Source organism: Zingiber officinale, chromosome 7A (genome assembly GCF_018446385.1).
Source record: "Zingiber officinale cultivar Zhangliang chromosome 7A, Zo_v1.1, whole genome shotgun sequence".
Classification (NCBI taxonomy): Eukaryota; Viridiplantae; Streptophyta; class Magnoliopsida; order Zingiberales; family Zingiberaceae; genus Zingiber; species Zingiber officinale.
In genome coordinates this window covers 129,347,313-129,360,873 of record NC_055998.1, presented here as the reverse complement: position 1 = coordinate 129,360,873, position 13,561 = coordinate 129,347,313, and the positions used below count along the sequence as shown (strand labels likewise).

The following is a 13,561-nucleotide window of genomic DNA, read 5'->3' as shown; positions in this document are numbered from 1 at the left end:
TTGCATTGAATTAAGTCTAGTTTGCAATCAAACAGAACAATAATAAATAATTTATTTAATTAATCAAGAATACAAGATCTATTTTTAAATTGTTCTAATGATTGTCAGTGTATGTGATAAGGAAATGAAATTAATCTATCATCTCTTCGAGCAAGGAAAATGCGATGGTAAGCATCAGAGCTCATTTGTCATTCCTAGGTATAGTAAATGTTCAAATATAATGCTAGGCATTTTCAAATGTTCAAGGAATTTGAACCATTAATGAAGTCGGAATTCTCTCTGATCCATTTGTATAAATTGTAAGAATTGAATATCTAAATTATAAATTATATATATATATATGATTTAAAATTTTACCTTGTGCTTTTAGAGCCAATATACCTTCCATAGACTTGTGAAGACCAATACCAACGATCCAACCTAATGATATGTTCTAGTACGAACAACATGTATCAAGGATCACACCAATTTTAGTACTAGACAACCTTGAATGTAATTACTAATGTGGGTTCTCTTTATCCTAGGGGTATAATCAAGTTAATATTTAGATGGTAGATTGTCACATGGGAACAAGGATCAAATTTCTCACATTTAGAGAGATCATTTAGTCATCGTGATTTACTCTTTTCATTTCACTATCAGATTGACGGTGATGAATGGTTGAAATGAGCAAGTCAAGTCTTTTTTCACATGAATGTGATTCTGCCCTACACCATTAGAAGGGAATAATCAGAAAATCGAAATTAGTCATCACATGAGAAAATAATTTCTCGATCTTTACCGAATTCGACTCTTATTTCATTCTGTAAATGTGTCCCCTTATTTCTTGTTGTTGCATATAAAGAATGTAAAGAATGTAACGTTCTTTCAACTATAGAACTAGCACTTGCTTGGGACGGTTTAGAGACTCAATGTTCCAAATTGGATAATGTTAGTTTCATCGTGACTAGAACATTTCACTTTAGAAAAAAAAGGGAATGACTTATGAAATTTTCGTGGTGGCAAAGGCGAATACGCTCGTCCCCAGCGCCCTCATCAACTCGTCCCAGGGCCAACACAGAGGAGATAAATCACGGATAATTTATAAAATTTTCGTGAACCAAGGAAAGTCATCTATCTCCGAAATTAATAAGGCAATGCTCAAAGACCTAGGTTTTTTTAAAAAAAATGTACTAGGTAAAGAAACCATTATTTGAGTATTTAAATAATCTAAATGTTCAAGGGAGTTAGGACAAAATGTGAAGACGGTTGTTGACAGCAATTACGAAATTTAATAGTATTTATTATTATTATAATTACAGTTTCCGTTCCTTTCATCCATGATATTGATTTTGAATTAAAGCAAAAGAAATACAGTCAGTTATTTATTGTGTTTATTATTTATTTTTTAAAAAAATTATATGACTTTACTTTTTATTTTTATTTTTTAAAAATAATTTTAAAGAATATACTTTATATAATAAGTTTGATCAACATGTTTTTTTAAATTTGAATATTTAGATATCCAAATCTGATTATTCATTAAGGTGGACCGTTCAAATCTAAAAGTGTTCCTAAAATTTTATATAAACCTCTCATTGTAGATGTTTGCTCCGTCCTTGGAGTTTTGTACCGCGATAGAATATTCAAGTTATCATTCAAATACCCGTAGTTCGATCTCCAAATAATCTTATTGCATCTCTAACTGCTATTGAACCAAACCGTCTTTTTTGCTGCCATGACTAGGGATTGATCCACACGCTATGTTGGTCAGGTTAACCGTGTATGCTAATATACACGTTCTTTATTATTATAATTAAAGAGAAATGAGTTGGATTCCAATGGGATCCAAAGGGATACCATCCCATGGCTCAATACAAAAACCTGACAGATTCCCTGTAAAGATTCCAACTGGTGCCGTAGCTCTCGCATTCAATGCCAATTTAATCAGTTGAGCTCGCTACGGACACTAAAGAGGGCTGTCAAACCGCTCCCGTTTATGGTGTCCCTCACGTCAAAACATAAAATTCGTTCGTCTTTTTAGCTTGTTCTTAAAACTTACCCACGGAGCTTTTGTTAACACACTTACACAAACGACTTGATCTTAGCACATTTACAAGTGAAATACAGTCCGACTTGATCTTAGAATTATTAAAGCCCAAGTTACAAGGAAGGAAAGTAGAGTTAGGCACCGTCTCCGGGGTCACACGTGGTGTCCTCTTCCTGTGCATGCATGCCATAGCACACGGACAGGACGTTCATTAGAAACTGGCATCCATGTGATCTGAGATTGGTCCCGAATTAGAAAGGCGATGCGAAGTGTAACAAAGTCTTCAAATACTTGGATGAATAAAGAATATGGAGGAGATTCAGCATGGCCATAAAGATGGTTAACGTGTTGCTTCTATTCTTTAGGACACTAGTAATTTCAGTCGTTAGGATTCTAATGCGGTGCGAGTGGAATGTGAACAGCGATTGGGCAGTCTAAGATAGTGGAGACTCGCTTCGGAAAGAGGCAAGAGTCGTGCTCCGAGAAAGTTGCGTGCCATGGTGATCTGTGCATTTAGAGCAGCCAGCCATCAGGAAACTGAGGAAAGTCTTCTCGATCCGATGAATAAGGAAGGAAGGTTCGCATTCCAAGAAGAGAGATCTTCGTCTTGCTCGCCGAAAATATGAAAATAATGAAAAGTAGCTGGGATCAGTAAATATGGAGATCGAAATTTATTATTCTACACATCGAGATGGCAGATATATCCCGTGGACGCATTCTCCAAAGACGGGAGTTGTTGTGGTAGTGATCATTATACAATCGCTTCGCCCAAGATTTGATTTTTTGGATGGAGGGTTCGCCGGAGATTTGGAATCCGTAGGCGGTGTTAACTACTGGTCGTCGCCGCCTTCGTTGAGGGGGAAGCAAGTGTCCTCGCCGCCGGTGTTCCACAAGAAGTGGGCGTAATTGGCGGCGTGGAAGGTGTTACTGGGATCGGCGGAGATGGCTTCCAAGTAGGTCTCCTCCGCCGCTTCCAGGTCCTTTTTCGCTAGCCAAAGGAAGCTTGCGTACCGACTCAGCGCGTCGGCGTCCGCCGGCTTCGACGACGCCGCCCTCTTGAAGTAGTGCTCCGCCCTGTCGAGATCGCGGCGGACGAGGTAGACGAACTGTGCGAAGTTGGCAAGGAGAAGCGGGTTCTCCGGCTCCTCCGACAGGGCCTCTTGGTACATCAACTCGGTGCGCAGGTATTCCGGGTAGTCGACGTCGGGCTCAAGCTCGACCGTCACAGGCGATAGGAGCCGCCGGAGCGTATCCCGATCCAGGAGCGCCGCGTCCCTCGTGGCCGCTTGCATCCTCGACGCCTCCTCGAGGATGGCATTCCAAGATCTTGCTTCATCCAACGTTTCTCCCTTTTTGTTTTCCCCCACCTTCTCTGCGTTGACGGAAGCAGGAGCACTCGAAATCCCGTCGGGGAGGATCGTCCGGTAGACAGAGGATCCATCATCCGACCGCTCGTCACCCGTTGCACCGGCCACCGGCCTCGTCTTCCCTCCACCACCCACGCCGCTGCCTCCAACGGAAGCAGTTCGCCCAGTGGAGGAGAACAACTTAACGATGGGGGAGCGGTCGCGGTGGCTCTGGCGGTGGTCCTCAATCACAACCGACTCGGTCACCGATCGCGCCAGCGAATTGGGCGCCGCCATAGCGGCGGCATCGAGGTGGCCCATGGAGTAGACGGTGAAATTGGCGAGGAGGAGCATGAGGGAGACCATGAGGGTCGGCGTGCGGGAGAAGATGTGCTGGAAGAGCCAGACGAATGAAGAATTCATCTCGCGCTGCACCTGCGCGAGGACCCCCTGGAGGTCTCCGTGGAAGAGCTCGCCCCGCAGCTGGAGAGTGTAACTAAGCAGCTCGCGGATCATGAACACCATCGACGAGAAGGCGCGCTTGACGGAGCAGCAAGCCATATCGCTCGCCTCTCGGAACCACCCTTTCTCCAGCCGCTTCCGCCGCTTGATGATCCGCAGCGACAGCGGCAGATCCACGCTGTTGGCGTTCATCTCCACGCTCGCCGGCACCATCTGGGTGGACCAGTCTGGCGGATCCGGCCGGAGGGACAGCCAATCCGGCATAGGCGACACAGAAGAACCCTCTGAATCGGGGCTGAAAAAGGAAGCAGAGGGGGCGGCCGAGGAAGCGCCACCGCCTTCGCACCTCCATCCTCCGTCTCCCATCCGCCGCTGGAGCTCGAAGGCCAATTCCTCGATCTTCCGCGCCAGCTCCCCAGCGTCACCTTCGAAGTGCTCAGCGTTCGCGCTGCAGGCGCAGCGCAGCGCTTGCTCCTCGCTCCGCCGTCTTCTTCGAAGCTCGACGGAGCCAGCTCGAGAAAGCTTGGAGGGCCCGGCGGTGAGGAAGGGCGAGGAGAGAACCATCCGCATGGCGGAGGGCGACGGGGCGGCGGACAGCTGCGACCACTGCAGGAAGCCGCCTGCGATCTGAACCGCCATGGATTCCCCCAAACCCACCCGATCGATCGACAGAGACAGATCCAAGACTTGATCTTTCGCGAATGCAATGAATTAAATAGGGGAGGAGAGGGAGGAAGACAGTTCAGTTGGCGGTGGAGCAGTGAAGAGTGAGGCAAAGAGGAAGACGATGAATCGTGACGGTGCTTACGGGAACATCCCGCACCGCCATCGCCTCCCTCAACCCGTCAATTTATATAATTTTTTTTTAGTTGACGGCTAATGACGGAGGAGTATTTGATCAGGCAGGGCCGTGTTGAGGTCACGTGATCTGCACGCGACATTATGGGACCTGCTGGGGTTCCATTTATTTATTTACTGTCACCGCAAATTGCAAAAATAAAGTAAAAAATAAATACGAAGAATATAAGAGATTAGATTACATACAAATATTTATTAAAAACAAAATCTCCACCGAATAAAAGAAGAAAAGGATTGGAAAAATCTGACGGCTCAGCGGGGCTGAGGAAGGGAAGGAAAGAGAGGAGGAAGGAACAAAAGGACAAGGCGACTAGGCGAGCGCATGACCATTACATCGACGTGACGTCTACTCGGCCCGTGTTTATTTGGGAGGATGCAATCATAAGAACCAATTAACGGCTGGAATTAGGCTTCTCGATACGGCGGATTCGGAGCTCAGACTGCTGCTGATGCAAACAAAATCAAATATCGGTCTGCATCACATCGCACTAAACATTAAAATCGATAGGTCTCGGGTCTTTTATTGACATAAAAGCGCATCATGCCGCTGCGAACGTTTGTTAGAATGAAGAGGTAGGTGTCTAATTCTTAAATATATCAACATAATGACCTAGTAACTCAATGACACCTAGCTTTGAGAATTAGGGCCGTGTCATTCACTCCAAAACATGATTAGTAACCTAAAGAATGACATCTTCATCTATCTATCATTGATGTGGAGGAAGTAAATAGGGCCGCATGGCAAGGAACCTCGGCCGAAGATAGGCTCGGAGGTAGGATAGGTCGGATCGGTATAGTAGAAAGTAGGTTACGTTAGTCTAGCCTAGTGGAAGGCCCATATCAACCCCCTTTAGATCTCTGAATTTGGACTAAGGTGATTTCGCCAAGGTAAACAAAATGGGCCAATGTAGGCATTACTACTTTGAAAATTATTTCTTTCATTGGATTTTGTCGAGGTCCGTCTTGGTACGCTTCTAATGTGTTTTCCTGCCGAGTACAAGTGCAGTACCTCACCAGCCACAACACTACCCTGGAGTCAAATTGTTCACTAGTACAAATAAGCAAATAAGCTGACCTATGCAGACCACAGCACCAAGAAGCTGGCCTAGGCAGACCACAGCACCAAGAAGCCGACCTGCACAGCATCAATCTCACGGGCCGCCGACTGACACCGCCAACCTATGTTTGCTGAACCATTACAAGGTTGACCCGTTGCCGAGCCAACTTGTCTCTTGACCAACCCACAAAATTTGGCTCAACAAGAACTGATCCGACAGGAATCCAATCCAACTCGAGCTCGACCCTTGCTTCCGATTCATCCAAGCTCTAGCAATTGAGAGATCCAAGCCAGAATCTTTTGAGATTGGACCAAAGAGCTTGAGAAGTCTCCGTCGTTCATATCTTATCCATCCTCACTTCACAACTTAACCATCAGATTCATCTCTATCGGCTTACACTAAGTACCACGAAGGTGGGTATCGTAGTCGTGGTTAGCTTTTAGATTCCATATCCGGAGGTAGGGATTGAGCTGCAAGCAAGATTTGTAATTTCATTCCAACAAGATAGGGATCGCTCTAATTAAATCTATATCCCCACAGAATCTAGCTAAGGATTTCCATTGTTTTATCATCAGTCCCATTCATGCGAACAGTACCCTGTTGGACTTGTGGAAATCAGATCGGATTGAGCATGTACAGCTCAGAATTGTAGATCAAGTTGATTCATTCATTTTAGAATATATTATCATTGTCAGAGTAAATCATCCACCCAGTGTGATCACCGGTGCTAATTAAAGGCAATGCTATGGAACCTGGACAAAATGTAGAATTGTTCAGTCTCTTGAATTTTAGTTTTATTAAGTTAAGTTTGACAGTCAATTGGAGTGTCTCTTCGATTGTATATTGAGTATAATAAGTCTTTTAACTATGGCTCAATATTTTTAGAATTCTTGTGTACAGCTTTCAACACTCAAATAGTATTACACACTACAAATTTTTGAGCTTAGGAGAAATCTTGAAAAGTGTATAGAGATTATAGGAAACCGAAAGATAATAAAAAAAAGCTGAGTTTTTTTTTTTTTCTCAAGAATAGATTTTTAGTGTTGCTGCTGTGCTAATTGTGGGTTATGACCGGTAGAGCTCATCGCCTTTGTGTCACGACCACCTTAACACCTCCATGTTAACATTGGTTAGAAGGCGTCAGCGATGGCTGACAGGACCCTACGATGTTTAAGTCAACTCCACCAAACAGAGAGGACTAAGAGTAGAGAAATGAAACAATAAACATACGCATATATACGTAATTACAGGATATGTCGATTGTGGGACGGCGGTGTCAATTTCATACACCTTCTATCTTTATCAGGCCGCCTGCGACAGGTACAACTCGCTCATAATAAATGCTAACTGATAATATATATAAGTAAGGTAATATTAAATCTCGGATAAAAATTTTTCATCGACCATCAAAATAAATCGAGAAACACTTATAACGGACTGTTCAGAAGCTCAGCATCTCTTGATTGTGAATCCCATTTGGAGAAAAGTGATAAGAATATTCCTATAATGTGTGATGACTAAATAGAGATATTCTTGATCATATATTTCTATAGTGCATGATGACTGAATGGGGCCCTAGAATAGGATTGAGTTGGTTAGTACAAAATTAAATTCTACTATAGGACAAGGGTTCTTGCACTGATCAACTACAACTTCTCGATTATCTCCTCATATTCATAGGGCTGATCGTATGAGGTAGCTGGAATGACGGATTTTACCATCTACTACCATAATGACTCAGTGGGGATGTAAAATATATCAACATTAATTAAATTTAAACGTTTTATATATTGTTAAAAGCTTATATCAAGCTACATTAGCTATTTTTATTTATATATATATTTTTTTTCAAATTATTCTAGTCAAAATTTAAATTTACGGTAGAAATTAATTCTCCATATATTGTAAAGGAACAAGAGAGTGACATAAAATTATCCGTTTAATGAGTTGGATACTTGAATTATTATAAATAAATAAATAACCTTTGGTCAATTTAATTTATTGGTTACTAGACCAAATAATTATTGGCGGAGACAAATCTAATATACAAAGACTTTTTATAATGAACAAAGTAATTTTTTTAAAATCCACATATCCAGGTTGTTGATTAGGTGAAGACGTGAAGTGCTGTGAAAGCCCTTCATATTAGTTTTTTTCCATGGTAAATGGGGATGATATATGCACTAGGAAAGCTCAACGGAGGTTGACGTAACAAGTAAAAGGGCAGTAACAGCGTATAACTACTGAGGGCGCAAGATCATACCGTAGTTTGCCTGGCGTCGTGACACTGCGGCTAGTGCGTGCGGACCATGCCGTGCCAACCAGCTGAACCGATCCCCTGAGGCGTCGCAATCCAAGAATGATGGCCGTTCTTCCTGTCTCCCTCCCCTGTTTGCATGCACCCAATGTTTTCCATGATAAAAAAAAACTCACCTCCTGTCCATCAAAGATTATAACATTTCGAGAGAGAAAATTACGTTTTTAGTAATGTAACTTACACATTTTTTAATTTTAGTCCTATTATGAGTCAATTTATATTTTTAGCCCTGTAACTTGTAATATTTTTCAATTTCAGTCCTTTTTTCTCTAAAATTGAAATTTTTCAACAGAAAATGATGAGTTGTAAATTGAATTTGGGGATTTTGATTTTTTATGACCCATGTACTTTTTATATTCCAACCACAAACTAGACATTTTTTGTTAAAAAATTTCAATTTTAGAGGAAAAAGGACTAAAATTGAAAAATATTACAAGTTACAGGACTAAGAACGTAAATTAATTCATAACAGGACTAAAATTGAAAAAGATGTAAATTACAGGACTGAAAATGTAATTTTCTCTATTTCGAGATAATAAACAACAAAGATCTATATGGTTTGATTCCAAGCTAGAAGCCGACAAGAACCACGTGCAATTTAAATTCATAATTTAAAGAGGAAAAGAAAATTGATATATTATTAAACTTAATATTTTAAATATTTAAATCACATATTCAAATTTTAAAATTATTAAAATATATACTCTATATCTATTTTACCTCTCTTGTTGTTCCTATTGACAGATAAATTTACCAATCTAACAATCAATTGGGAATGATGATTGCTATATAATATTTTATCCATCTATTGTTATAAATATAGTAAAAAAATTAGATAAATATATAGGATATAATTTAATATCATTATGAACTCTTTAGGTCAATCAATTAATTTTAATCGAAATGACAAATCAAATCTTATAAGTTCATCTGATTCTCTTGATTATATTTATATCCTTAAACATTATTTTCATCTGTTATATTATGAGCATTAATTATTTTCATACGTTATATTATAAGCATTAATTTTTTCAATATGAATATGTCCGAAAAATTTGATTCGTGTTAAAAAAATTATTGCTCTCAATATGACGTATGAAAACGATGTTTGAGGGCATAAATATAATCAAGAGAACTAAACGAACACATAAAACCTGATTTTATATTATTCTGAGTTCTCTATCTCTATCAGTCAATTTTGACCAAAATATACTAATGGACCTAGAAAGTTCAGAATGACATAAAACTAAATCTTATGTGTTTGTCTAATTCTCCTAATTATATTCATACCTTTAAATATTATTTCCACAAGTCATATAAGAGCATCAAATTTTTAAACACGAATCAGATTTTTAATCAAGACATTAATGTGTTGATGAACTATGTCTAAATCAATTGTTATATTATAACAATTAATTAGGAGGGGTAAAAATAAAATTGGAGACAAAATTTAGATATTTCAAAACTACAACTGCAATTCAGTAATTTAGAAAAGAGGCCTTGCAACATAGTAAATGTCAATTGACTAAAGGAACAACATATTCAGGGTGGATAGGAAGCCCGGGGGAGAGGAGTTTTTTTTTTGATCTTTTCCTCCTTTTACCCTTTTTTAGGGTTGGGATCGACCAAAGGAAAGAGGATTTAGATCTTTTTCTGCTCTCGCACATCGCCTTTCTCTCCTCCTAGCTGGGGGCTCCCACAATCCTTCATTGACGTTGCCGCCACAGCAACACCGCCATCACATGGCCGCCTCAACAACGCCACCACCTCTCATATTTGAGGATGCTATTGCGCCCCCTGTCGCTGCCACTCCTCTCCCTCTCCTCGTCACCATTGCCAAAGGCTCTCTCTCTCCCAAACCTCCAACGACGGACACCACCAACCACGCTACCGACCACGACATGTCCTCCTCTCCCTTGCCTTCACGTCGTCGAATCCTCCATTGCTCCCGCAGTGCCGCCACCCATGGCCACCGGTGTTGCCACCAGTGCTCCCTCTTTCTCTCTCAAGGCTTCTCGTCTCCCTCACGCTCTTGCCACCTTTGACATGAAACTCATCCCATGCACCCATGTTGCAATCGTCACCACCTTCACCACCGATCTCTGGCCTCGTCTACTTCCTCTCTCACACGCCGCTAGAGGGGATCACCTCTTTGAGACGGTTGACTCACTCTCAGTCGCCAAACCTCCATCCTTGCCATGGCCGCCTCCGACTATTGCTGTTATAGCTGAATCGCACTGCCCCCCGACTCTCCCTCTTCTTCCTCTATCGCTAGCCAGGCCAAGCCCCTTCTTGTCGCTGCTAGACCATCATCACCTCCCTCGCGTCCAACCACTAGTCGGCTCACAGAGGGAGGCCCTTCCCTTTGCTCCTCACATGAATGCCACCATATGGGAAGCACCCTTTTCGGATGTTGATGCCACCTCTCTTCATGTGACCTCCAGCACCGCTCTACGATCCACCTTCACTACCTTCGGTGTTGATCTAACTGCTGCCGCCACTTCTAATGCAAATTCTATTGCTACCGTTGCCTCCAAAGCAAATCCAACCGTTCACTTCCAATGCAAATCCCACTATTGTCGTTACCTTCAACTTGGTTTCGCTATTGCCGCCTCCAGTGTGGATCCAGCTGCTGCTGCCGCTTCTGGCGCGATTCTGCTGCTGTCATCGCCCTCGGCTTGGTCGTCACCCTTGACGCAGATCTCGACAACATCACCCTTCTTGCAACACCAACTCCCTCATCGTCGCTTCCATTGTCTTGTTGTCCTTCCTATGCCGACTCCGTCGCCAACCTCAGAGCCTAGTACTTCCTCTCCCTCTATGATGCAGTCATCAACCACACATATGATCGCCTCGCCTTCGTCCCCGCCGCCTACAACAGATGTCGCAGTTGCTCCGCACCCCGCGTTATTGCGTTTTGCCTCCCAGATCCCTCCGGCTATCGAATTGTCACTGCTATACATCCCTGTTGTACTCGGCCTCTAAGTCGTTGTCTTTGCCACACACCCCGGCTGAGCTCCACCTTCCTAGCCCTTGCCGTTGTGTTGTTGGCTCGCTGACTCGGAACTTCGGTTCACCCCACTCTATGTTATAGAAAGTCCTGCCCCTGCGAGCTAATATATGCATACATATTTGCACGCATTTATTTTCATTAGCCATTCTCAGTATTCTTTCTTCATCTCCCTATTGGAGATTGACTTAAGCGTCGAAGTGGACGACCCGGGACACCCCTGACCTCCATTCTAACTCTCTCCTGTGCTCCTTTACTTCCTGCATATTCTTCAGACGTTTCTGTTCTCCCTGTAGCGCATGGTGACACTCTTCTACAGTTCTGCAAGCATCTCTAACGACCTCATCTTCCTCTAGGTCATGACAACTTCGTTAATATCATCAACACCTCACTGATGACCCCCACAGATAGAGGTCCTTTATCTTCCCTACCAATCTCTGAAGAGTAACAAACATTAGCAAGTTAGTTGACTTGATGGCTTGATCGTCAACAGTATATTGGCCAGAACAATAGTAAATGTCAATTGGCCATGCAAACATCTCACATGAAAAGATAATGCTTAATGATGCGGTGATAAAGAAAGACCCATTAAATATGGGTCAAAGGGCGGAGATAACAGTCGACGTGAAAGTCAAATTCAAGATGGTCAATACCAAGATGTCAAAGGGCTCACTTATAGTGGTCGAGCGAAGGTCGACTACGATGGTCGATCGGTGCAGATAATGTCCAATCGGCAAGAGGCTTATCCAAGCTAATCCCTGTCCAACTCAGAACAATAGGACAAGATTGTCAGACGTTTACTGCAGATCAACAAAATGCTAAAACACCGATGCACATGTCGGAGCGGAAGGAGATAAGCTACTATACCCAGTGCCATAAGAAAGAACAGCCAAGGCCGACCGAGTTGAGGATTCCTAGCCGAGAGACTACCTCGCTCAATAGAATAGCGAGATCACTGTTGTATCTCTCAATATTATTCTGGGAGATAGTACGACGGAAACTTCTACTATCTTGTTAGGGATATACATGCTCTATTAAAGTATAGTGTCAGAGACACTTTCCCGACATATCCTTTCATATGATAAATTGGAGAACGTATCCACGATCAGTTAGAGAACGTGCCTACGTCTTGAGAGAAATGCGCACGTCGTACACCATGACACTATATAAAGGGGGTCCATATACCAACGGAAATACACATTATTTACTATTCACGCTTGTGTCTATTGTTAATCTATCTTTTTCCTCTTTCCAGTGACTGTCTTGAACGTCGAAGGATCAACACCAAAGACTCTTTTCCGAGTTCGGCATTAACGTTTCTTATGTTACAGAGCAGAACGAAGTCTACATCTAATCAATGCGACAACCATATCTCCAGTTTATCATCTCCATAATTTTTGAATAGGATCACTTAATGATACAAATATGAATTCAGACAAAGCAGCGGGTGGTTTTCATTCCCCAACCCAAGTACATAACCATTCCAATCCGTGAATATTACTAGTTGATGATTTACAACCATTGCTGTCTCTATTGTTACAAATCAATAAAAAATGGAAACAAGAAATATTATAAGAAACATTATCATGGATGAAAGCTGCGAGATATATATATATATATAACACAATTAACAACGCAGACACGACGATACTACCAAATAACCATCACACAAAAATGATGGCCTCGCGCAACCACATGATCCGTCGGATTTAATCTCAATCTTTGACTTGTGCAGGACTAAGATTAAATCAAAGTCAAATCGTGCATGTGAATACTATGCATTATTTAAATAAAATGGACAGAGTTACTTACCTCCTAGATAGTTTTTCTCGTGCTCCAATTGATCGCTTAAAGTAGTAAAACTCTCTCTTGGATAACACCAACTCGTTCCTGTCTTTATCTGCTCTCAGTTTTGTTTTCATCCAGATATGTACACATCACGAACACTAGACTTTCCAATTGCATTCCACTGCCTATTTATCTTGTCAATTCAAAAGACTTGATAGAGTGATGGACAACACCTGTCATTGCCAGTTGGGCCCTATGCAACTCCCCGTGGCAATTAAGGGTGTTAACTGTTAACTATCTCAGTTAGTAAGTATACTCTGTCAATGTTGTTATAAACTTTTCCAATAATATTTGTATGACCCCACTATCTAATTTATTTATTTTTATTTTTATTTTTTATTTATCTTTATTTATAATTTCATTTACTATATATAATATTAGTTACTATTTAAATTTAATATTTAAAATTATATTAATATTTAAAATTTTATATATTTATTTATGTAAAAAAAATAATTTAATAAATATAAATAAAAAAATATTAAATAGGAAGCAGACCCTTACAACCTGTTGCCCTCACACACGTGTCAAGAGAGAACATAAATTCTCTTTAAGGTTTTTTTAAAAAATATATACATATAATTTGGTCTTAAGATTTTGGGACCTATTTATAAAAAAAAATTTATAAACTCC

At 41.4% G+C, this 13,561-nt stretch overlaps 1 protein-coding gene across 1 annotated transcript; it reads right to left on the bottom strand.

The window, feature by feature from the left end:
• Nucleotides 1-2,658: 2,658 nt before the first annotated feature.
• Nucleotides 2,659-4,871, bottom strand: LOC122002515. The gene has a single exon (XM_042557713.1). It carries the CDS (start codon nt 4,474-4,476, stop codon nt 2,860-2,862), a length of 1,617 nt encoding a protein of 538 aa, XP_042413647.1. The 5' UTR covers nt 4,477-4,871; the 3' UTR covers nt 2,659-2,859.
• Between the last annotated feature and the right edge of the window lie 8,690 nt (nt 4,872-13,561).

Bases quoted from the DNA above. Each gene is read 5' to 3' on its own strand.
- LOC122002515 (XM_042557713.1), bottom strand. From the start codon at position 4,476: ATGGCGGTTCAGATCGCAGGCGGCTTCCTGCAGTGGTCGCAGCTGTCC.